The 26,185-nt window shown below is 40.6% G+C and overlaps 1 protein-coding gene across 1 annotated transcript in view; it reads left to right on the top strand.

Annotated features, from left to right (window-relative positions):
* mmp15b (matrix metallopeptidase 15b) overlaps window positions 1-19,771 on the top strand; it is a 29,709-nt gene extending 9,938 nt beyond the window's left edge. Inside the window, exons 5-10 of the mRNA XM_046398036.1 lie at window positions 4,389-4,550; window positions 4,751-4,947; window positions 8,469-8,607; window positions 12,886-13,036; window positions 13,249-13,367; window positions 14,165-19,771. Coding sequence (XP_046253992.1) covers window positions 4,389-4,550; window positions 4,751-4,947; window positions 8,469-8,607; window positions 12,886-13,036; window positions 13,249-13,367; window positions 14,165-14,691 — 1,295 coding nt within the window. The 3' untranslated portion in view covers window positions 14,692-19,771. The remainder of the gene's footprint in view (window positions 1-4,388; window positions 4,551-4,750; window positions 4,948-8,468; window positions 8,608-12,885; window positions 13,037-13,248; window positions 13,368-14,164) is intronic.
* Window positions 19,772-26,185: the final 6,414 nt, after the last annotated feature.

Raw genomic sequence — 26,185 nt, 5'->3', positions numbered from 1 at the left:
CCCTATTGACACCCAGATGCTAGAGATGATAAAAACACATCCAAGACATTTGTATTTATAGAGATATTTGTATTTGTAGAATACAGTAATGAGGAAGAATTAATAACAAATGGATAACAACTGCATAATTAAGAACTGCAAAAGAAAGCTTTCTAGTCGAGAAACCTCTCTGATAGAGGTTTTTCACACTTCACACAAAGAAACAGTGGTATGTGGCTTCAAGTGGATGGCTGTTGAGTTGGGCTGCAGTATGTTTTGAGTTAACTTGTGTGCAGCAGACTGCAGCTTGCCATGTATTGAAGCTTTCAGCTGAAGCTTTTATTAGGTTGTTGATTGGTTGTCTGTGATCAGCTGATTAGCAGTTTGTAGCACCATAGGCAGATCTTTTTCTAATGGATCTGCACAACGGATTGCAAACAGCAGTTCCCATTACTTTCCTCCACACCTAACTGGAGTTGGCATGTCTTAGCTAGCTACAGCATATCTCAATTGTCCGGTTCCACTACTCCATTCACCTCAACTGCACCTCCTTGTAGTTCTCAAATGTACCTCCAGTTATGCCTGTCTCAAGGAAATTCAATCGAATGCAACTGGACTTAGTTATTTGTCTTTGAAGATGTTTCACCTCTCATCCAAGAGGCTTCATCAGTTCATGCTCGCTTGACTAGGCTGGGACTAGTCCAGTTGCATTCAATTGAATTTCCTTGAGATACCTCCAGTTATGTTAGTGAGAAGTTGTGTTGAATAGGGCAGCAACTAACAATTGTGTTCATCAATGATTAACCTGCTACTCATTTTCAATAATATTCTATAAAATGTCAAAGAAATGTGAAAATACTCATCACAATTTCTCAGAGCCCAAAGTCTTTGAATTGCTACTTTTATCCAACCAACAGTCCATTTACTATCCTTACATCCTTACACATGAAGCTGGAAGGATCAAATGTTTGACAATTTTACTTGATAAACATCTGAAAATATGAATCAGTTATCAAAATGGGCCATTAAATTTCTTTTGATCAACTAATTGATTAATTGAGTAATCGTTGCAGCTCTAGTACTGACATACACTAATCCATGAAGCCTGTGATCCATTCACCGTGGTCTGTACAAGCTGCACTGGGCTCACACACACATGCAAGATAATTGTATTTAAAAGCACTTTTAGGACTTCAGTTTGCTAAAGCTAACCTACACTGTCCTTAAAATGAACCCTAAACCCATTTACAACACAAATGTCTAGCACTAAACTAATCATATGCAGGAGTGAGGATTAAGAAAATATCTTTATTTTCAAGAATGTTTAAGAAGTCTTCAGAGTTCATCTCCTTGCTGTGAACCCATTAACTCTGCTGACTAGAGAGGGATTTTAGCAACAATGGGCTTCCCTGCCCTGTTATCTACATGCACACAGCAGACACAGACAGCTGAACTTTGTGTGTGTGCATGTACCACCGTGTGTCTGTGTCTGTATCTGTGTGATCAGCCGTGTGTGGGATGTGTTGCAGGGCAGATCACAGGGATGGTGGAATGCCACAGTAAGTGGGAGTGTGTTCCACTCAGGGAGATCTGTAGACTGGTCCCTTTGTTGCACCATGCTACTTACACAGCTTAAAAGCACAGTACAAACAAATTACAATCTGTCCAATTAGAAGTGAACTCTTCACAGATGTAGTCTTCATTTAACTCTGCCTTCATGTTGCACTGGTGCGTAACGTAGCCACTACCATTTGTCAGACTTGAATATGATCAGTTTTTTAGGCACTAAAACTCATGCAGAAAATCTTTTTTCTTTCATTTATTGTTCAAGGTGACATAACCACAAGTTTGCTTAATTTGGTTATTTAAGTCAGTTATCATCAGGAAAAATGCCAAACATTCTATAGCCCTTCTCAAAATAAAGATTTGCTCCTTTTCAATGATTTATACCACTGCAATGTAAATATCTTAAGAATTTGAAGTTTTAGCTGAATAAAAGAATATATTTGAAAATAGCACCCCGCCAAAAAAAAAACATGCCAAACTGTAATTGGCATGTTTTCTATTTTATAGACCAAATGACCAATTTAAGAATTGGAAAAATAACCACTTTAATCAAACTGTTAGTTGGCACCCTAATAGCATATTGAAATATTCTCTATCTTTTCAGTAGTGATGAAGAATAGGCACACAGAACTGCCACCACTGATATGCTGGTGGAAACAAAAGTGATGAGATTTTACCCAGGAGGTGTTTTTCACAGGTGGTTGCATGTGCACACATACTCACACACGTGTCTGAATAGCATTAATTTATCATTTCTCATATACTTTCATTACCAATACTACAACTTCTTACAGTCTTTCACAGTCCTGTATTTACGTTTTTGTTCATTATTACTTATTTTATTTTTACATTACATTAGCTTACACCTTTATCTAAAATGACTTAACAATATTTAAAAGGCAAATGGCCCTACCATTCTCAACACAACTGAGTGATTCCTAACAATCGTAATATAACAGCTGCCATATTTTATTCTATATATTCTATAAGTTCTTAAAACCAAAAACCTTGATCTAAGGTTCTGCCTGTTACTGGCCAGATAAAAAAAAAAATCATACTTGTGGAGGTAAGTCAGATTTCAAGGGTGGTCATTGCCACCCCAGGGCCACCCCTCTGGACACCACTGTGATTTTACCTTAATGAGGTTGCAGAATTATCCAAAGTGAGAAGTGAGACTTTAAATGCCATGTCGAAGCCTCCATTAGTATCTGCCTCACTGAGAAAGTCCTGAAACAGAATCAGCTGTGACCTCTGACCTCCTGGGATCAAACAAAACCAGATTTTAGCTAAGGAATCAATAGTTGCAAATTAAAAATTTATTTGACAGCACAAAGCCATTTCATCCATTCTTTGCAGTTACAATGTTTTCTTTCCCTTTCTGTGACCTCCACAGCTCTACTGGGCTACACATCTTTGGTGTAAACCTTGTGATGCACAGTGTGATTAATCAGCCTTTCTGGCACAGACAAAAACTGTTTTATGTTTTGTCCAAATCACTTGTTGACATGCAAACTCAAACACACCTTTTACAGACAAAATGCTGTGGGCCAGTACTGGGAAAAGGTCAGAAGCTTTTGTGGTCCTTTGTGGTCAGATGAGACTAATGTGAGCAAGTCACTGGCAAAAGGCAGAGCAAACTTGCAGAGAGCATTCTGGTTGTCAGGGAGCTGCTTTGATGTGCCTTCTCTTCACTATGGCTGCTCCTGAAAGATGTGTGAGACGTGGTAAACAAGTGAAGAAAGCTTCAGAGAGTCGACAAAAGGCCTGAATGACAAAATGCGTATGTGCATGATAGTCAGAATTAGCAATAGGTACACTGGTTAAGCTTCGAACTTCGCCAAGACTTTTGAAGTTTACTCTTTCTTTTCTCTGTCAAACTGAATGGTTGTCACGGTTACCTCACAAAGGCCTCTTTATCTGCTCTCAGGGCTCTCCCTCCCTTTTCAGGCTCAGCTATCTCGAACACACTAATCATATCCTTCCCTGTTTTCTCTCCCTGAGTGTTTGCGGCAGCTTAATACTCCATGAGGACATTCATGTGACTCTGAAATTATAGATGGTGGGGGAGATGAGATGTGTGTATCCTTGTGAGTATGTGTGTGTTTCCAAAGAGGAAATGAGGAGATGCACTAGGACAGGCATCCAGAGCATCTCCCCTCCCCTTGCATGCATAGCAGTGACATCACCAAGTCCCAATCCCCCAAGAGCATGATGTCACTGACAAAAATCTGATCAGTCAGCACAGGCTAGCAAGTTCAGAGTTCGCAGAGATCATGGCTGAGAAACAAAGAGGTATTGACAGAGGGGGAAGTACCCAAATGTCTGCTGGCTGCAGTTCAGAGGCGAACTTAAAGGCATATGTTGGTTAATTCTAAACCAGGTTGTCTTTGGCTTTAAAAGCTGTAAGAAGTCTTTTGTGTAGAAAGGAAGTTGGTGCAGCGGTCAGTGTGTCACAGCCCTGTCGTGGCCTTGTCAGTGGGTAATTGTTGTGGTGGCAGTGGACAACAGCATTGATTGATTGGTTAGACATGTCAGAAATGTGTGCTGATTCTTATCAGCAGTCATTAGCAAGTCTCTGTGTGATTAATCTGTCAGATCTGTGAGGGTTTTTATTGATGTCTGAAGATCAATGAACAGTCATTCATTGACTATATGGATTCTTTGGGACTTTCTGCTCTCTGTGGCTTTCACCTCACATTCTTTAGGTGTTTCTCACATCTTTTTCTACTCCCATACAAACTGGAACAATCCTTTCACAGAGGTAATGTGAAAAAATAAAGTGTACATCATCTAATTTTCCCCCCTCTCATAACTTTTATTTTTGCTTCTACATATCCATTCAGGTAATGACCTCTTCCTAGTGGCAGTCCACGAGCTGGGACACGCCCTGGGTTTAGAGCACTCCAACAACCCACTGGCCATCATGGCTCCCTTTTACCAATGGATGGAAACTGAGAACTTCCAGTTGCCTGATGATGACCGGCGCGGCATACAGCAGATTTATGGTAGGCTAGTTTTTGGAAGATTGCTGGTTTCTAGTGTGTATAAATCTTACAGTGAGTTAAATCCAAGTGGCAGCCTCTATGGCTAAAAAAAAGAAGCTAACGTGGAAGTGCCAAAAGTCAGTCCCGTAGACTTCCTGTCCTGTCGTCATTCATAATGTGATAAAATAGGTTTAAACCACCATGTTTGTTTCTCCCTGAAGGTCAGCCAGACAGCGGCCCAACTCAGGCCCTGCCCACCGTGATTCCCCGTCGCCCAGAGCCAAGGCCACCAAAAACACCTCCTCGGCATCCTGACCGCCCCAAGACCACCGAAAGACCTGATCATTATGGACCCAATATCTGTGAAGGGAACTTTGACACGGTTGCTATGCTTCGAGGAGAGATGTTTGTTTTCAAGGTAAACGGAAAGAGGGCCATTTTTAACTTCAGCCACTGTTAGCTTGATTTAAGTTATGAGCATAAAACATCAGAGAGATATGTTAACCTTCACAATGGTTTATTATATGTTCTTGCTCGGAAATTCAGTCGGGTTCAGGCAGAGGTGCTGTCCTGACAAGTTAACTGTGTCAGTAAATTAGTTATTCCTTTCTGTAGAATCAGTTTGAGACAAATGGCGTGTGCACGGCCAACGAGTGGTCTGTTTTCAATCAGGTCCTTGTGGATTGTAAACCAACAGGGCCAGTGTTTTTTACGAGACGGAACACTGTCAAAAGGGTGGGGTGGTCAGGTGTTTGCCTTAAAGAGCCTCTGGACCCACACAAAACATTCATTAGGGTTGAAGCAGCAGCGAGCAATTAGCTGGAATTTTAGGCATATGTTGTAGGAAATTGTCTGCCCGTGCTGCTCATTCTGCTGTCGGCCACAGTTACTGTCAGTCATGTTTTATTATTTCGTTAATATTTAAGGTTTTTGGATATTATGCAACTTAGACCTGTGTTCATTTTTTATTGTACATCTGCTAAATGTTTTTGTCCATTGTGGAGGTAATGGTTCCTTCTCAGTGTTTATGATGCAGGAGTTTTATGTGGTACTTCTCAAAGTTGGATTAATTGGAAATTTCTGCAGAAAATAGGACTTCATTTCTGCCTGTTAGCCTGTATGTAGTGCAGCTCTGCAATGATAAGTAATGATGTGTTTCAGTGGAAGAGGTCAGAGGAGGTATCCAGTGTTGGCAGTGTTGTAGCCCTGAAGAGGTTTGCAGATATGAGCAGAGCTGGGCAGAGGCCACCCAGGCTTTACCGTAAAGGAACCTTGGCTTCATGTCCAGAAATATTGTTGTGATATCCAAAATGTTGACATTTAACAGTGAAGCACTGCAGTAGGGATTCAGACAGCTGAAGATATCCAACAGTATCGAACTATCAACCACATCTTTAACTGGAACACAGTAAACCTTCTGATATGTCTACGTCAAGGGTGAAATATAAAACTGAAAAATAAAGCTGAAAAATAACTGACACATATGTGTCTGCAAAGCTGATTATGACAAGTGCTGACACATTACTGGATGTGCTTTTCTGTTTCCTTAATATAGTGGTAGAGTAGACAGAGACATGTCCCTCCAAACGCACAAAGATAAGTCTAGGAATATCTCTTATCTTTGAGTCTAAGTGTCTCTGACACTGACCACTAGTTATAGGACTTGGTGTACAGCCGCCTGGACATGAGCTGCACATGGTCAAACTGTTATATCTGTGTTCTTGAGTTTCATCCACTAGTCTGGATAGCATTAATCAGTGTCCAAAATTAACTTTGTCTTTTCCCACCAGTGTTTCTTAAACAAATAGGAATGACCTAAAGCAGTTAATATATTTTAAGTGACAGGTTCAGTTTTATGATTATAATTCTGTTGTCTTGTACTTTGTGAAAAATTAAAACAGCCATCTACAAAGTGTGAAATAGCAAAATTACTTATATATATGTTTATACATGTAATTATCATTTATTTATGGACTTATTATTTTCCCCTTGCAGCTGAGCCCAACATATAATTGAAAGTTCACAATGCTTAAGCGTTTCTTAATTTATAGCCACACTATGGATGGAAATGATCAGTTCACTGCATTATTTGCACGATTTATCATATGGTCTAAAAATGATTTAAAAAATGTGAAAACTGCTCATCACCGTTTTCCAGAGTCCAAAGTGACGTCTTTAAATGACATCTTAAAATGACAGTGCAAATCCCTAAGATTCTTCCTTTGTTAATATACATGGTAAAGAAAAGCAGCAATTCCTTACATTTAAGAAGCTAAAACCACCAAATGTTTGTTATTTTTTCTTTAAAAAACAACAGAAATTAATCTAATGTCAAGAGTTGGCAACTACCTTTCTTTGAGTCGACTGATTGTTTAAACGACTAATCGCTGTAGCTCCACACAGGTACAGTAACCCAACATGACCTGATCTCAGGCTTTTTAAACAGCATGCACAGAGGAGATACTGGATAATAGGCTGGAAATACTTTTCTGACACACGCTCATGGATGAGTGTGTGTCAGAAAAGACTGGCAAGCGACATGTGCACTGTTATCAGCTAGCACTGGCTGTTACCGATTTGTGTGCTTTAAATGATATATTTGGGACATGGTTTTGGATTGATTTCTGATTGTGCTCTTCATATTCTAACTGACGTCTTGTCAATTTGGAAGTGACACCTTCGCTGTTCAGAAATGATACTTGTTAATGAAAGACTCCTCTCTGCATAGGCAAAACTGCTTACTTAATATACCTTATAAGTGGGAGCAATCTGTAACACATCAGCACCACTCTGTCTTTCCTGCAGAGTCTCGTCCATTAAAAGAAGAAAGGGGCTGTCACTGTGCGGGGAAATTTCTTCGTTCTTTTATTCACTGGTAGTATTATTTCATAACTGAGGGCTGGGCATAAAGACAGCCACGAGAGCCCACTGAGCTCTTTTCAATATTGAAATCCCACACAGATCTGGTCTGTACTGCTGCAGACTAATATGGTCAATTCAGACTTAATCTGCTGTCAGACCACACAAATCGAAGCCCATGCAGTCTGTTCAGTTCAGCTCTGTTCTGCTTCTCTCAGCTGACCCATCTCTGATCCGTTCCATTCCATACAGTGCCGCACCGTCCTGTCTGCCAGCGTGTCCTGTGTGAAGGACAAAACCAGGCACGCTTGCCAGAAAGAAGAAGCAGCACTGAGCATTTTACCGTTACATTATCCAGGACAGGCAGGGCTACTGACTCACCACTTATGAATGAGTCTGATGGCTCCTGGTGTAAATCTGTCTGCTAGCTTGTGTGCACAGCATATATACAGTAGATATGGACGCTCACAGGCCATGTATCTGTTTGCTTGGATTTAAATAGTGATTTCCCTTGTTTTGTGCTGCTGACTTAGCAATTAAATCAAACAGCTCTTAATAAAAGTTGTTTTATGCTGCGATAATCACAGGAAGAGTGCATTAAGGGGACATGATAAAGCCACCAGAGCAGAAATTAACTATTACTATTATTAAACACTGCTGGTGTTTTGCTATTGTTAGTTTATTTTACTTTCTGGTCTAGTTACCCTGCAGAGCTCGATTTGTTTGACATACTGACGAAGCGATACACCATTTAGATCCTCTGAGGGACAAATAGTTGAAATCAATTGATTAATGGAATGTAAACACCTTTCTTACAGCAGTTATCTGTGCATCCCTCCTATCCCTCCTGCACTTGTACATGAGAATGCTTTGAACGATATATTTAGAATGACATGTGAAGACATGTATTTTGAACTTATTTGGACATAGGTTTACTTTGGATTTATGTGTAATCTTTGAGTCTCAGCCAGGAATTTGCAAAGACAGAGGAAAATAGAAACAAGATTTTTTTTCAAGCTCTGTTTAGCTGAGGATAAGAAAAGATGTTTACTCAAACACGTCTTAATTTTGTCTCCGCAGGGCCGTTGGTTTTGGCGGGTTCGAAGGAACAGGGTTCTGGATAACTACCCCATGCCCATCAGTCACTTCTGGAGGGGTCTGCCTGGAGACATAGATGCTGCCTATGAGAGACACGACGGCAGGTTCGTCTTCTTTAAAGGTAAGCGACAAACATTCGAGTTCACCGGCACACACTGATGAATGCCTGCTTCTCAACAAACCACAGAATATGATTAGGTCCTCTCTCAGGCCAGTTAGTTAGGAGACAAAAACTAAATTTACATGTTCTTACACATCCACTTCTTCATCCATACTGCTTTTCTCTTGAGTTTCTCTTGAGTGAACAACATTAACTCCACTTCATCTCCTTTAGGGACTGAACATACCTTTATTTTTTGGCAATTTTTGCATTAAAATCAAGGCTGACCCTGTTCTAAATAAGCTTCTGGTATTATTAGCTGTGTGTTAGAGCATGACAGACATTCCAGTAGCAGTAGCATTTTGTGGTGTAATGCAAGATCCAGGTTTTATCATAAGCAGAGCAGCTCTTTAAATTAAAAAAATCTTTTGTTTTTATCTTTGTAGATAAGATATTGCAGTTCTCAAGTACTGCAGAGTTGTTATCACAAGCATATGGAACATAAGTATACTCTCCTGTATATAAAACCACCCAGCATCTGGTTTCTTCTTTACAGCATAAATACAGTGAAACTGCTCTATGTCTTAATGCTCTCATATTTTGCCAATAAAACATATCCTTGATCTTTCTTCATCTTCTGCAAATAATGTTGAGGATATACTGTACGTACCTCCACCTCCTTTCGAAAGCAGTGGTCCTTAATGTGTTCTACATGAAGAGTATAAATCTCTTTTAGCACAGGTCATTATTTTTACTGTGAGTCACTGAGAGCAGCTTGTCTTTTATGGATAAAATTGTTGAATGAAACAGAAAGAAGTCAGTCTTTGATGCAGCTTGACTGGGGCAGCTGTTTATGATGAGGATGATGTCATCAGCAAGCCCTTCAGTGGGTTACTCTGCTGCAGGTCAGCAAAGAAAAAAGAAGACATGGGAAGAGGAAGTGGGGGAGAAGAAAAAGAAGAAAAGAAGGAAAGGACGGGAGCACTGGCAGACCTGAGTGTCTGAATGGCTGAGAGACCAATCAGATCACACACATCTTGACTTCTTGTCAGCATGGAAGACAGTAGTCCTTTCCTTGTACTTGTGTTCTCACGTTGGATGCTTTGAGAGTTGACTTGTTTGATTCTGAGGTGGAGCATCCAAGCATTCATGTCACATCCAATCAATGGAACTGGCAGTGGGCACCGAAACCCACAACTGTCACAACTTGACTCCTCTGGGGGTCACATTGCTGTGGAATGCAGTGAATCCTTCTCTCTGGACTCTGGACAATGCTTGTGATTTCACACCACAGTACAGTTTGGAAGCATCTCAGAAGTGGCTCTTCACTCTGTTACACTTAAAATACATACCCAGTCTATTTTTGACAGAAACTCCCTCAAGCTGCACAGATCAGATCTTGTCTGGCAAAAAGTCAAGCACAGGAATGGCATAGAGCGTCAGGTCAAATTTCAAAATAAAAAAACCCTGTGCAGGCTCCTGATTTTATATCACAGATTTTATGTTACGCCATTACATCAAATTGACGTCATTTCTGAACACCTTTTAACTTTGTTGCTCATGTGCCCAAGGTAGAAGCACAAAAGCAAAAACAGCTTCACACTAGGGTTACAGTCTTTGTCATTCCACACTCCTTGCTGTGCTGAGCTGAACATATTATACATTGACAACATAGTTATTGACTGACTGAACTCTTATTCCTGGATTTAATTTAGGGATTTTCTAGGTGAGTAATGTTAAAAGTGTGATAGAATTGTTAATTATTGCCTACCTGATTTTTTTTTTATTTTTTTTTTATTTTTTTTTGTTGGAGGCGATACACTGGTTCCCCCTGTGTGGGTTTTTATCTGGGTGCTCTGGCTTCCTCCCACAGTCCTTAAAAAAACATACACATTAGGTTAATTAGCTACTCGAGCCTGACGGATAAAGCGTATAGAAAATGGATGGATGTTTGTTGTTGGTTTATTTGTTTTGGGTTTTTTGTCTGCAGTCCAGCTAACAAGACAATCTAGCTTGAGATAGTGGGCATCTTTTTCTTCCCAGATGACCATCTGTTCTACGTCCATTTCCAGTGAAACCAGAAATATCCCAGTAAGCTGCAATAAAAATGAATAATTACAGTGCTTATAGAAAGTATTTTCCCCCTTGGATGTTATTGCCTTTATAAATGGAATCATAGTCAATATAATTATTTTTTTTTTTTGACAAAAATTTACGAAAAACATCTCTTTAATGTCAAATCCACTGATAAAATAAACTCATATTAAATCTTGCTTAGAGTTTGCCCAAAGGCATGTGGGAGACTCCAAGGTCAACTGGAAGAAGGTTCATTGGTTTGACAAGACCAAAATGGAGCTGGAAGAAGGTTCATTGGTCTGATTAGAAGATGAGAAGGTTCATTGGTCTGATGGTCTGATGAGACCAAAATGGAGCTTTTAGGCAATCATACTAAACGTGTTTTGCAGACATCTGCACATCACCGCAAACACAGCATCCCCACCATGAAGCATGGTGGTGGCAGCATCATGCTGTGGGGATACTTCTCAGCAGCAGGCTTTGGAAGGCTTGTAAAGGTAGAGGATAAAATGCTGCAGCAAAATACAGGAAAATCCTTGAGGACAACGATTTGGTTTCCAAGAGAACCACGAGTTGGGAACGGATTTACACAGAAGTGGTTTAAAGAGAACAAGGTGAATGTTATGGAGTGGCTGAGTCAAAGCCCAGGCCTCAATCCAATAGAGAATTTGTGGCAGGATTTGAAAAATGCTGCCTGATCTCTGTACAACCTGACAGAAGAATGAAATAAAATTGCTGTCTCCAGATATGCAAGCCTGATTGAGACCTATCCAGACAGACTCAGTGCTGTGATCCAAAGGTTCATGTTTTAAATACTGACTTGAAGGGGGTGAATATTTATGCAGTCACTTATTTTACATTATAATTAATTGTACATTTTTGTCAAAAAAGCCAAATTATATGTATATTATATATATATGATTCCATTTAGAAAAGCAATAAAAAGGGAAAACATCCAAAGGGGTGAATACTTTTTATAGGCACTGCATATAAATGAAAACAGAGGCAGTGTAGCATGTAACAGATATCACTTTGTTGTAAATATACAGTACGTAACCGTCCTGCATGGTTGTTGTGTTGTCTAACTGAGCTGGTGATGTCAACAAGGAAACTGTTACACCAGCTGTAAGTGAGCGAACTGTGCTCTTACATTCTTGGAAGGTTAGACTCCTGTATTCAACTTACAACTACCAAGAAAGTAAGTTCAAAGTCGGCATACCATGTACTGAGAAAAAAAAATAGAAAGAAGATAAAACCAGCAATATTTGGATTTTGAATGTTGTAATTTTTGGAAAGCATAGGAACCTCAGAGACGTGAACCCAAAGGTTTCACAGCTGTTCTTATCCCAAACAAGCCCAACAATAATAGGATCCACATCATTTATCTCTTTAGAACACCAGTTACACTGCAGGAAGGAGTCAAATCTTTAGGTCACTGAAGCGCTCTGGCGTGGTGATGGAAAGTCATGGAATAAGTCATGGGATTTCGCATCAGGGCTGTACAAGACAGGAACCCTGGGAAGCATTGCGTCAACCACTTGTTCTCTCCAGATGCTGAGTGTAGAGCTTTCATTTTAAATGAGGAGCAAGGGGCCAGAGTTGGGTGGGAGGGATGGATGGGTGGGTGTGGGTGAAAGAGAGAGGGAAAAGTGGATTGGAGCCAAGAGGAGAGATGTAATGGTGCCCGGAGGAACGGAGTCCCCCGTCTGACACAGTAAAAACAATAAAACTTTCTTTTCAGCAAGAGATCTGCTTTAGCCTGATGTTAGACAAGCTGCTTCCAGTGGATAATTACAAGAAAACTCAAACTCCTTAGTCAACATTGTGCTTTTTTTTGGTCGCTTGCCAACAGATCATTATTGCCTTCATGTCATTTACAAGTGTGTGCAAATGCTGCTTTGGTTTCTCTGATTGTTCTTATTGTTCTCATTCAATTTCACTTATTCAGTATACAGTAGTCTGTGCCAGCAAATTAAATGTCTGCAGGAATAGAGTCTGTACCAACGTATGCAGACATGCGTGTAACCAAATGTACATGAATGCAGTATGATTGTGTGTTATTAACATTTTCCAGAATCCATAAGGTTTATGAGTGGGTGCATAAGGAGTGTATCGAGGTATGCACCAGAAAGGATCATTAAGCTATTCTCCTCTCCCCTTCTTTCTTCTCCCCCCCTCTCCTCCTCTCTCCTCTTCTCTCCTCTCCTCTTCTTGCCTCTCAAGGAAACAGATTCTGGCTTTTCAGGGAGGCTAATCTGGAACAGGGATATCCACTGGAGCTGGTGGATTATGGTCGAGATATTCCCTACGATCGAATAGACACAGCCATCTGGTGGGAGCCATCCGGCTACACTTACCTCTTTCAAGGAGACTGGTAATGCAGCCTACAGCCTGTCAGCCTTTCATCGAACACTAATTTACACACTAATCTAATTAAACAGCCTTTTACAGGTGGAGCTTGATTTTAAACCCTCTCAGTCCCTGAAATAAATTTAAAATGACTCACAAATCCTCAAATACATGAATACATGTCTTAGACAATTGATAAACAGTTACAAGCATCTTCTCCGCTGCTGTTGTCTGCAGGTACTGGCGCTTCAGCGAGCAGTCACGCTCGGCTGACAGAGGCTACCCGAAACCAATCAGCGTCTGGGGATCATCTGTGCCTTCCACTCCCAAGGGGGCTTTCCTTAGTGATGATGGGGGTGAGCTGACACAAGAAGTCGTTTCGCTTACTCTGTGTGTATGTGTGTGTGTGTGTGTGTGTGTGTGTGTGTGTGTGTGTGTGTGTGTGTGTGTGTGTGAAAAAGGGTAAGAGAGGGTCACACCCTGATTCTTTCTCTGAAACAATGAATCAGGGTGTGGTCATGTCATGTAGGGGATGGCATGCTTGTGTGTCTGTTGGAAAATGAATTCGAGCTACATGTGACGTATATTTGGCTTTGCTGTACTTGGTTTGAGTACAAATAGAGAGGCGTGACAGGAGTGACAGACATTAGAATTTTTCCATTTAAACAACACATTAAAACAAATTTGAGCCAAATCTTAAAGTGATTAAATTAAACATTTTGACAAATAAATACTTTCTCTCTCCACAGTGTTAATGTCATCCTCGTACCTGTATTTCACTTAGCCTAGCACAATTTGTTAATTAGTAGTTTCAAGATATTCTAATGTAGTTTCTATATGAATTAAAAGAAATACAATCAGTGTCTTTATTTATTTATTGACATGAGGTGATGCGGCCAGGAACAGTGCCTTCCAGAGCCAGGCTAGCTGTTTTCCCTGTTTTCTGTCTTTGTGCTAAGCTAAGCTAACTAGCTGCTGGTCCTAGCTTCATATTGTCCAGACAGATAGTGAGAATGTTGTCAATTTTTTCATCTAACCTTTGGCAAGGGAGGCAAAGAAGCAAATTTCCAAAAATGTCAAACCATTCCCATAAATTGTATATCTCCATATTGTTATGTTGGCTGATGTCTTCTGCTCTTCTTTCCTTCTCCAGCATACACCTTCTTCTACAAAGGATCCAAGTACTGGAAGTTTGACAACCACCGCATGAAGAGCGAACCTGGTTACCCTAAGTCCATTCTGAGAGATTTTATGGGCTGCAGTGTGGACCTGGACCCGGACAGAGACACAGACACAGACACAGACACAGACACCAGAGGAAAATACCCAGATGTGAACAGGCCACCATTCAACCCAGATGCAGGTAGTGATGGCGACAAAGACAAAGATCGGGATGGAACAGATCGAGGTGGAACAGACAAAGATGCGGGCAAAGGCACGAACAACGACAAAGAGGAAGAATATCGTGAGGGTCGTGAGGAAGACACGAACGAGGTAGATGTGGTGCTGAAGGTGGATGACAGCGAGGAACGGACCATGAATATCCTGATGGTAACCATCCCGCTGGTCCTGGTGCTGTGCATCCTGGGACTGATCTACGCCATCATCAATACCCTGCAGAGCAAGGGGGCGCCTCGGCTGCTGGTGCACTGCAAGCGCTCGCTGCAGGACTGGGTCTGACCCCCAGCAGGGGACACTGAACTTTGAACTTAAACCAGACCTTGGACATCATCCTTCTCTAACCCAGCCCTCTTTCCAAGTGATCCTTTTGTCTCACGTCTCTGTGCTCAGCGGCTCCTGCAAATCGACGTACATGTGGTAGAAGATCCAATCCTGTACTGATATATGCACACACACACATACACACAAACTACAAACAAGCATAAATTATGTCTTACATACACACGCACCCACAGACACATACACACCAGCCTAATCTCCTCCTGTCTCCCATGGTGCTCTACAATGCGTTGACTGTAGTCTATTTATATGAGAGAAGTTTGCACATTGTTTTTTTTTTTGTTTTTTTTTTTGTTTTGGTGATGTTTTTGTTTTGAGTTATTTTGTGTGACTTTTTTTTATTGTTATTATTATTGTTTCTAAAGCAGGAAGGCCCTTCTATTCTCCTCCTTCCCCTAATCTCAGTAGGGGTTTTTCCTCACTTATAGCTTGACATCTGCTTATGCTATCACTGTTGCCACAAAAGGAAGAAATGCAGAGGCTTAGAAAAGGAAGAGTGATTTGTGGACAGACCACTGTGCTTCAAGTAGGCTTCGGGAGTGTTCCTTCCTCCTCTCATCATTATCTTACATCTCTTCTCTTTTCTCTGCAGTGCAATATGTCATGGGGTGGGAGGTGAGATAAGAGAGGAACATGGTTGGGTCACAACAAGCATTTCAGTATAGTCTACATTAAGAGGTATTTAGAAGCCTGGCTTGAGCCAAGATAATATGCTCCGTTTGACTTGTGATTAGGCTGTTCATGTAACTCTGAAGGTTGGGTCAGAGTTCAGTTTGTTTAGGTTTCAGGGGGTAATTACAGTATTATTACAATTTAGATCTTATTTTTAATGCTAGTTTCATGCTCGTTTTTTGGAGTCTGGAAATACAGTGATATTACTGAAAAAATGTGCATCATACTGGCTTGTGTCTTAACTTTAAGAAATCCAAACTGGATGTGACATTTGTCCAGCATGCTGCCACTCTTTAAGCTGCTGGCTCGAGCTTTACTTTAAGTGTATGGACATGACTGTCAGCAAAATTTAAAAAAAAAAAAAGAAGCAAATAAGCAAAATCTCAAAATATTGAATAATTCAGATTGATCATGATCCCTCCCTCATCTGGCAATTACCTTTAATTAGTACATTGTTAGCAGTTAGAAATGTTGGCTATAAAACCAAGATCCAAGTTGTAATAAATAGCAACTACCCTTATTAATTTACAATTAAATGCAGACTACTACTGCCCTATTTTCCAAAGTTGTCTTGTGTTCACATAGTTGGGTCTACCTTCTTTCTTTTCCTTATTTGGAAACTATTTAAAGACCTCCTTGGCTGAAAGGGTAAACAGACTTTAAAGGGGACCTCTTCCCTTAGCTTTCATTTATGTGGCTAATTCTCAGAGAGCCTCCTTTCTGTCAACAGTAAGACCTTTTCTTTGTGCTGCAGAGGAGACAGACCAATGGTTAAGTAACGAAATCAGCTCACTGTGAAATAACACAAGGGAGGAAGCATTCATTGCATCTGTGTGTGTGTGTGAGAGAGACAGAGAGAGAGAGGGAGAGAGACATAAAACAGGGGAGAAACAAAGCAAAGCCTTAGCCTTTAAATTCAGAACAGGATGTTACACTGCAAATGTAACACAGCGGTGGTAGGGTGTAGCTAATGTACCATGCAGGTTAAGATGGACTTTTTACTGCTAGTGTTGTAAGAAACCTCATTGATGACCTGTGGTCTGTCTGTTGTAAATATAGCATAGCTGTGAGCGCCAGGGTGGGCTCGGGCCGTGCAGGCTCATGTGAACACGGACTAATCCTCTTCATTAAAAAACAGCAGGTGTGTGCAAATGCTGCTAACCCCATGCGACCCCTAAAGTAAACCTGAAACTCTCAGAACCAAAACACTCCACACTCCCTTTTCATCTCGCAAGAACAGAGATGGGAAAATGTCAGACAAATGTCCATCTTAAATACTCAGTAAATCTCTATTAAAGATGGATACCGGTGCTTTTGAACATTTTCGCTAACTGTTCCTGTCAGCCACTGGTTTCCATCTATTTTCATGAAGCATGAAAATCACCTTGCACACCATGTGAATGCAAAAATTAACAAAACTCTAAGTCAAAACTCAAGTCATTATTTTTGTAAAAGTCAGTACATTGAGCCAACCTACTGATTTTTATACAGAATTAATGGAAGTTGATGGCTAATTTGGTTGGGATAAAATGCACAGGAGTGGACGACTTTAGAGTTGGAGGAAGGCTTATCTGAGGTAGCATTAAGAATTAAGCTGCCAGTCTGACCAGAGGGGGTTCAGTTTGCCCGGCTCAGGTTACACAGATCTGAACAGGGAGGGCAAGGAGAGATTTCCTGCAGCTGGGACAAGGAAAAGGGGGGAGGGAACATCGAGGCTGACCTCGTGTCTCCGAGCTTGCAAAGTTTGGATCTCAGGAATAAGGAGGGGTTGGAAGAGGGAAAGAAAGAGGGAGAGAGTGGGGGGGCTTTGATAGCTCTATTCCACTGGCAACAGCTCATGTGACCCAAATTCTTCTACTAGCTCAACAACAGTGCTAGCCAAATAGGAAACTTAAGCTTACAGTAGGTGACAGTTCCTTTTTAGGAATGCTCTCTCTAAGTGTTTTGCTTGTAGTTTTGTATGTATCATGACTTGTTTTAAAGCCTGCACATTGATTCCGATTGTTTCTAATCAGCAGCACGTCTGCTTCACCTGCCTTTCTTTTTTTGTCAGTCAGACCGCATGTTGACAGGCAGTGCCGATACATGACACTGCTGTTGTGCTAGACCGCCAGCTAGGTGATGACAGGTTGAGGTGGGACACCTATGCAGACAGACAGAAAGTTAACAGGACACCTGTACTGAAAGGAAGAAAAGGAAGAGCATTATCAGCCATCATCATAAGTCTGGAGATTGATCGGTGGCCAGTCGATAGCAGTTGCCAGGAAACGGTGTTGTGTGTCAATCGCTCATCTCCTCATCATCAAGGGTTGTTTAGTGGGGTGGGGGGCGGGGGCTTGGCGGACACAGCTAATCAGCGTTAAAAGCACCCCGCAACCCCCTCCCCTGTCCTGCTCTTCCATCGGTCCTACAGCCGCATCACTGAGTGCTTTGACAGTGTAGCGTCTGGACAGGTTCAGAATATGCAGACTCATCGCACTAGACACAAAGTTACGTATGGAGCTCTCCTTTATCCACCCTCCTTTTCTCTTCCGAAACCTCCGCACAGAGAACCCACAGGGAGTTAACCACTTCAAAGCTGAAGCAACCACTTCAAAGTTGAAAAGAGTATCTAAGTTTGATTCACTTGAAATTACAGACTGGGAGATTCAGCAGTTTGAGAGATTCTCTGTAATGTGACAGACATTGAACGTAATGTAGTTCATTGTCTCGAGACGACAAGCAGAAGAGAAAAGCTGAAAGGTCAGGAAAGAAATCTGTCGAGGCTGATTGATGCGTGTTTCTGTATTTGTGTGTGTCGAGGTGTTCAGTTAATCAGCTCTACTCTCCATAAGCGAGGCCCGTTTTCTGACTGTAAATCTCCCACACTCCTCCTCTATCCCCTGCCCTCCCCTACACATACTCAGCCCAGCCCTCGAAGCCCGAGGGGATCATAATAACAACAATGGCCTTCTCTCTCTCTCTCTTTCTCCTCCCCCTATTCTCTCTCTCCATAACACACACACACACACACACAAACAGATTATTGTCTTCCCCAACCCCCCCCCTTTAGGAAAGTAGTCCAGGCCAAGGTCCAGCGGCACACAGCAGAGCCTGTTTTTAGATCCATCTCCTTGTTCAGCAACATTGAACACTAGTGAAGGATACACTTTAAAATGCTGTACCTGTCAGGTCTCGGCCACATTCAGATTTAAAATTCTTTTATGTTAACGCCTTGTTCATTTTGAAGTGCAGGGCCCTGATGCAAAGTTTAGGTTGAGTTAGGACATTGCTGAGCTTGTCTGAGCTTTCATCTCTCTCAGGATGTGTTTCTGTAAACACTGCATGTTAAACCTTCCTCACACAACCCTGCTGTTCTGACTCTGGGTTTAATACACTTCTTATTTTGTCTTTCATTTGAATGAATGTTTCAAATCTCCACTTTCATTCAGAAGGCAGGTATTCTTCTAGCTGTGTCTCTGCACTTTTTGTGTTCCAGCTTCCTGCGATCAGCGTCTCCCTACACCTCCTTCAAGCCACAATCTTCCAAAAGTCATTGCATCAGTCCTGTGCAAAGTATGAGCTCTGACGAAGACATAGATCAATAAATAACAGACTGAAAAGATAAAAGCAAAAGAGAAAAAATGAAAAAAAAAAATCTGTCCATTGTGACATACAGTAAGACTGTGTTCCGTCTCTCAACTCTGCGGCTTATGATGGCCCAAAGAGTGCATCTCACCTTGCTCACTGAACCCATCCACTCTGAAACCACTCATTTCAAATCACCACTTGGCTAACTCAAAGACTCACCGCAGGGATGAAACCGAAAAGATGGCTGACAAATGACTTTCAGCTTCTGTGTCGTCGCATTTCCCCCCAGATGAGTGCAGTGGATCAGCTCTCGTTGTGCTTCAGACAGGCATCCAGACTGTTGAGCAGCCCACTTAAGAAAACTGTTTTAATCCACTTACTGCAGCTAAAGTAGAGAGTAGATTTTGTTGGATTCATTCAGTTCTGTAGTGGCATCTCACACTTGATCTTCTCTCTTCATTACTACTTGAGTATGGAGAAAAAAAAGTATAAAAAAAAAAAAAAGTGGCAGTCAATCAAAACAGATGAGGTTATTGTTTGTCTTTGATAATTTGTCTCATTTTGATTTTATTTTGTGCATTTTTCTCTTCGAACTTGATATGATATTTTTTTTTTTGTTAATAACATTCCAATTAGTTTTTTTTGATTGGTTGTTAGTGGGGTTTTTTTTCATAGAAAACTGTAAGATTTTATACATTTGTGTTGTGTGTTCACCTCTAGTTGAGTGTGTTAACAAGCCATGCTGGACATGTACACATTAAAAATTGCTCTAAAAATATTTAATTTTTATTGTGTTTTTTCAAGCTTTTCATGCAGTGACTGGTGCAGCACAATGCTTTCAGGACTGTCTAATGAGAATACGGAATCACAGTTCTGTAAACCCACGTACACATACAGCACACACACCCTCTACTCTCTTCCTGCAGTGAGGTCAGTGTCCATAGGGCCTTGCTTCCTGTCTCACACGGGACAGGCAATAGAAAGGCTTTATGGGCCATGGGAGGAGTGGAGAGATTTGGCTGATGGCCAGGAAGCCACATGAGCAGTTAACAAGTGGCTTGTAGAGCCTATAAGAAACCGACCAGGCGATGGTGTCATCACACTGAGAGGAAATTCATTGTTCACAGAACCACATTGCTTTGTTTGGGATGGATTTTATCCAAACACCAAAATTACAGAACAGGGACTGATGGCAGACTTTAATGAGATGTTTTCAAGACTGAAAATGAAGTTACACTAACTCACATCCTGTTGCAGGCGTAATTGGTGAAGATTGACACCAAATGATAGTTATTTTGACTTCACCCGAATCCTCGTGATCTATTAATGGAGCAGCCCAGCTGTAGGCGACGAAAAGGTTTTAAACACTGGGATGCGAAAAATTAAAGAAATGACAGAAACACGTCTTGACGGGTGACAGTGTCTCATCTATCTGAAACATCCAGTCACACATCCATTTCTCACTACTTTCCATGTCTGTGGGTCTCAAACACATACTAACTTGTTGCTTTTGAAGAGATAGCTATTTAAATGAAATCACATCACACACATGCATGTGGAACTGATGTGGAAAAAAAAGATGTCCATGTTCAGGATGATGAAGGAACACCCAGTGCTGCAGTTTGGATGACAATGGAGTTGTATGGCCCAAAGGAATAAGCTATATCAAGCAATCATTCAGTTTATTTATATAAAGCCAATTCACAACAAAAGTTATCTCATGACACTTTCCAATTAGAGCAGGTCTAGACCTAACTCTTTAATTAAATTCCCCCACAAGCAAACATTTGGCGACAGTGGCAAGAAAAAACTGCCTTTTGGGGGGGGAGCAGGAGCACACAAACGTAGCAACAGCAATAATACCAGAAGTATTGGACCTATAGATAATGATATGAATGAAGTATACAGAAGGTACTATGATGACTATGATAACAGTAGTAGTAACAATAATAATGGTAGCAGCTGTACAGTATAATAAGAGAATTAAAATACATTATGACTAGACAGTAGTAATTTCAGTAAGTTTCAAGCAGGACCGCAGCAGGAGGTCCAACCACGATCCATGGGAACCTGTGAGACGAGGAAGCACAAGTGACAACATCAGCTGGTCAAACGTTCACACTTAGAGAAATGTGAAAGAAAACTTGTTTTGAGTAGGTATTACATGGTTTTGTTTGTTCTTACTGCAGTTCTGTCCGTTTTTCATCCAGTAATTCTGGTGTTTAAGTGTACATTAAGTGTCTTTTTGGACCCTTGGGTGCAGCATGAAATGCATACACAACAAACATGTCAGGAAACAGTTGCCTTGCACACATAACACAGAACAACATAATCTTTTTTTTTTTTTTTAATTTTGTTTTATCTTTTATCCTGTTTTGACTTGACCAGTGTGAGTTTAATTTTTAATCTCCTTTTGGTTCTGTTTCGATCTCTTTGAACTGCGGCTCTTCACTGACTGGTTCACTAACTGGTCTAACTGGCTCCACTGTGCAGTGGGCCTTTCAGAGGTTCTTCTCTCTAATCAGCTGCCAACATGGAAACAAAAAGTGGTGACAATTAACCAAACCAGCTTGCTCTGATGTTGTTACTGCAAGGCTTTACACATTATGTATTGTCCTTTCAACCAATGTTAACATCAAATATTGATTAGAACAGCTTTAACAGCATTACCTGGCCTGTAGAGTTGTATTATTATGCTGTAACGTGTTAGAATAATTGTTAACCACCAGCATTTAGAATGTCTGTCTTTCACTGGTCTTATGCTTAAAAAATATTCGGTGTCAGTCCCCACTACTAATACTGGATAGATGGACACACTGTGTACAGACTTTCCTCCCTATTGACCTACTTTTAGATGCACTGTCAACAATTACAAGAATTGGACATACCTCTGAGCACTATGTAAACAGCTTAAACAGTGTACATCATGTGTGTACATAGCGTTGGCCTAAGCTGCACTGTGTTTACATGCTTTCCTGCTGTGTATGAGTGTGTGTGTGTGCGCAGTTTGAGACTGGCCAAGCTCATTATTTGTTAAATCTCTCTGCTACAGTTATCACCAGGTACACCCTCTGGAGTACCCTAATTATTAGCAGCCATCTCTTTCTTCTGGGTAGAAAATTAACTCACTTTCATCCCCGCAGCACACACGTGTGTGCATAAACACACGCACACACATATAGAGAGAAAGTTAATCACTAACAGTTACTGATAACTGTAAAAATAATGTGGTGACACTGAACCACCTGTTTAACAATGTGCTTACAGTACTACACCTGTTGGGCATCCTGAGTTCTGTTTACAAACAAGCAGGGATTTAAATGTAATAAAAGACTGATATAGATTTTAAATTTGTTTGTTGTCACTGAAACTTCCAACCAAAGAAACAGTCTGTCTGAAAGCAGCCAAGTCTGAGCTTTATCCATACAAACCAGGACATCGTCTCCCATAAGATAAGACTTTACACTGCTAGCAGTGTTTGTCAGCCAGTCGGCCCACCATTTGGTCCAGACTTGACTCTCCCAATACTTTGCTACACTATATAGACAGAAGTATTGGGATGAGGCTGCTATTCAGGGGTTGGGCAGCGCTAAATCCATTACACCACTGGTGTAATGGTCAGATGCCCCAGTACTTTTGTCTGTATAGTGTAAATGATTAAATAGCATCAATGCATTATTTAGACCTGGTTAAGACAACTCTGGTCAGCCTTGCTTCCAATTTTGTCCAGTTGACACTTGTTGTATTGCAGAGGAAAATTGCAGAAGTGTCCCCATAGACAAATATTTTTTAAAAAAGAGATGTCTGTATAACAATGGACAGGAAACCTCGAACTGCAAAAAAGGTCAATTATGAGTCTTGATTATGAATTTTCAATCCATGAGGTTTTTGTTTTTATAAAACATTCCATAAGCCAAGAAATGTGTGAGACACACTACGCTGCATATGCAGTGGACTACATGACCACCATACATCTTGAAGCAGTTTGGAGAAATGCAAAATAGATGTAAACAGAAGCAAATGTGCTATAAATTCAAAATAAATTCAAATTCAAATGTTCTTTCATTTTATTTTCCTGTAGGTGTAACATAAGTCATTTAGATCTGCTCATTAGCTTAGCTGAACCTTTAATGAGTGTTGGGGTGATGTGAGGCAGCAGATAATGGGATACTACAGAGCATGTGACCATAAGACAAAGAATAGAAAATCAGATGAAACTTTACTGACAGAGAAAACAGCTGAAGGATGGCAGGAAAGGCAGAGATTGATGATAAGATGAGATGATGATAACTTGTAGAAAAGCCTTGTACTGGGGATCCTTGGACAAGTACTGTCTCAGACAATCATTGTGCATGTGTGTGTGTGTGTGTTTGGTGTAGTAGTATAAATTCTTCACCATAAAAACACAGTCTATATTTTTCCTTTTCTGTTCTTTGTCACATCCTCCTTCCCTCCTTCTTTTTTATTGTTTCACAGTGAGGTAATGTTGAGGTAACATCTGGAGCTGTAATAGAGCTCACTCCGGTGTGTTTTGGTGCTAGCTCTGGCACACAACACCACAGCAGAGGGTGTGGATATGCTGCTGCGGAACGGCGCAGGTTTACTAATAGGACTGCCAGCTTTTGGGTCAGTGTCACAATACTCTTGGAGCTTGTAAAATTCTGGTGAGCCAGATGTGTAGGTCATAGCTACGACATAGTGATACTTGGCTCATTCAGGCCATAACAAAGAAGGCTAAAAACTAAGTAAATAATGTAAGTATAACGATAGGATAACGTGAGCTTTGGGTACTTTGAAACTACAGGCGCTAACCTAAGATGACATGTGGCATGGACAAAAGATAAACTAAACAAAACCAAGTGAGGTACCTGAAAAACAAGACAGGGATAGACATCCTGACATCTTGAAAACTGATCAGTTTCCTGTTTTATTATGTAATTTGCTAGAAATTCATGTTAGCAAAATGGCAAGTTAGAACTGCAGCACTTTGCCCAACTGTTTGTGAAATCAATTCCAAATCATCAACAAAAATTCTAGGCTGAAAAAGTCACATTCACTCAGCACCACTGATAAACCAGCAACCATATTGGTTACCATCACTAATGTGTTGGGGCAATCGGTTCATTACCTTAAAGTCACATTTCTATATAACTTCTCTGATGTGCAGACCCACTCTTTTCTTTTATTACTGTAATTTAGTCAAATTATCTCATAGGTCAAAATGACCTGTAAGACTTTGGAGACTTTTACTGGGTATTTTTCTGTGTAAAATTACAGATTATGTTCTTGTGTGCTTGACCTTGTGTAGACGAATAGGCCACTCAGCTGCTAAGGAAGCCCATCTGGACTCCAGTAAGGAACTACTAACAACACCTGGATGTTGTCACACATGTGTACCCACAGACATACAAAGAATGCATGAATTAACATTAACGTACAGATGCAGGTGCATGAGGGCCTCAGAAATACACAAATTATAAAAGTCCAAAGATTTGACTGACCACACAGTAGAAATTGCAGCTCAAATTGCTGGACCATCTGTTTGTGTATTTATTTTTGATTATTAAAAGTGCAGTTATGGTGGTCAGTGTCATCTGGCAGCAGCAAACAAACAAACAAAAAAATCCCCAAAAAAGTCAGTGGACATGTGGAGACATAAAATGCATGAAAACATCTGCAAAAAAAAGAGAAAAAAACATAAACATTTATAAATAATAAAAAAATGTGTTTGTGTGTCAGCATAGATTTATGTGAATGACTGGTCAAATCTGGTGTTTGACCAGGTGTTTCCTCAGGTTAAATGCATTTCCTTGGCCAGCTTTTTCCAACAACAAAATTGAGCTCTCAGGTTCTGAAACTTGGCAACTTTTGATTTAATATCAGTATGGTTGTGGTGACATAATTTAGTAGGTACTCCTGAAAGTACTGAGCTTGCTATCCAATCCTACAGGTGACAATTCAAAATTTAATATAATGTAATACAGAAAGGTTCTCAGGCAAACAGCTTGTCAAAATAAAGGTCCTCTCTTTTTTCATCTTTGTGTTTTTCTTGAGAAGAACAAATGCCTGTTTTAAATATTGAGGACTACCCTCCACCCTCTCTAAAACCCATGGGTATGTGTACGATGAACCAGATGCCTGTCTTTGTTGTTATTATACCCTTACATCAATGTATCCTCAATGAATGAAAATATTCAGAAAATCCCTCACTTGGAGGGGATCCTTTCCAGCCTGGACAGACTAGCTGTCACACTCTACAGTCAGCTCACACTTCAAAGACCACAGAGAAATAGTGTAACGGTTATCGGAGGTTTTACCTAACCATCGTGTTCTTTTGTCTTTATATAACTCTGTTTAAAATTTTATTACACTCTGAATCAACTCTATGCAGTGCTTGATGTGTAGCACTATGTGCACTCAAATGAGAACCCAGATGATGCTGTGAGCTTTAATATCAACCTGCTGTGTCTGTGTGTTTTATTATGATATGTAGCTCCCCCATCTGTACGATAAAACCTGTATCTGTGCGAGTAAGTGCTCACAGTCTTATGTGCACGCGTTCGTATGTTTATGCAGAACCTGCACAGAGTCTGATGTTAAACCTATTATCATAACAACCGGCGAGAAAGCTCATAAAACTATGGGATGTATTAAAGTTAATGAGCAAAACATCACAAGGGACATGTGGTGCTTGCATCTGTAGCTGTGTGTGTGTGAGTGTGAGAGAGACTGCAGTGAGAGAATGCTGTGAGGATGGGATACCTTTGTGTCAGAGGATAGTGTTCACTTGGTGTACAGTGTGAAGAGTTACTGAGCCCTTTAGTGCTTTGTTAATTCAACACTTTGGTAGCTTGGATTGTTTACTGTCTTGGAGAGAGACCTCTGTGAAACTGTTGATAGGACACCTTCAACTGCAAACAAAAGAATTGGGACTCTTAGTATTATGAATTTTTGGTCCATGGAGGTTTAATATTGGTAAAATCTTCTTAGAGCCAAGAAAAGCGATTTTATAAATCTGTGATATCATCACTGTATTCCTATGGGCCAGATAGGAACTCAGAGGGCTGCGTACCCAGAAGGTAAACATGGAAGCAGTAAACTCTTTTGCCGTATAATCAAGGGAAGCAGTTTTCAGTCGACTGAATAGGAGCCATTTTGGTTCTGGTATGCATTTCTAAATAATACGTCCTTG

This window comes from Scatophagus argus, chromosome 1 (assembly GCF_020382885.2).
Source record: "Scatophagus argus isolate fScaArg1 chromosome 1, fScaArg1.pri, whole genome shotgun sequence".
Classification (NCBI taxonomy): Eukaryota; Metazoa; Chordata; class Actinopteri; family Scatophagidae; genus Scatophagus; species Scatophagus argus.
The sequence above is the reverse complement of the archived record's forward strand: the minus strand, read 5'-3'. Positions and strand labels throughout refer to the sequence as shown.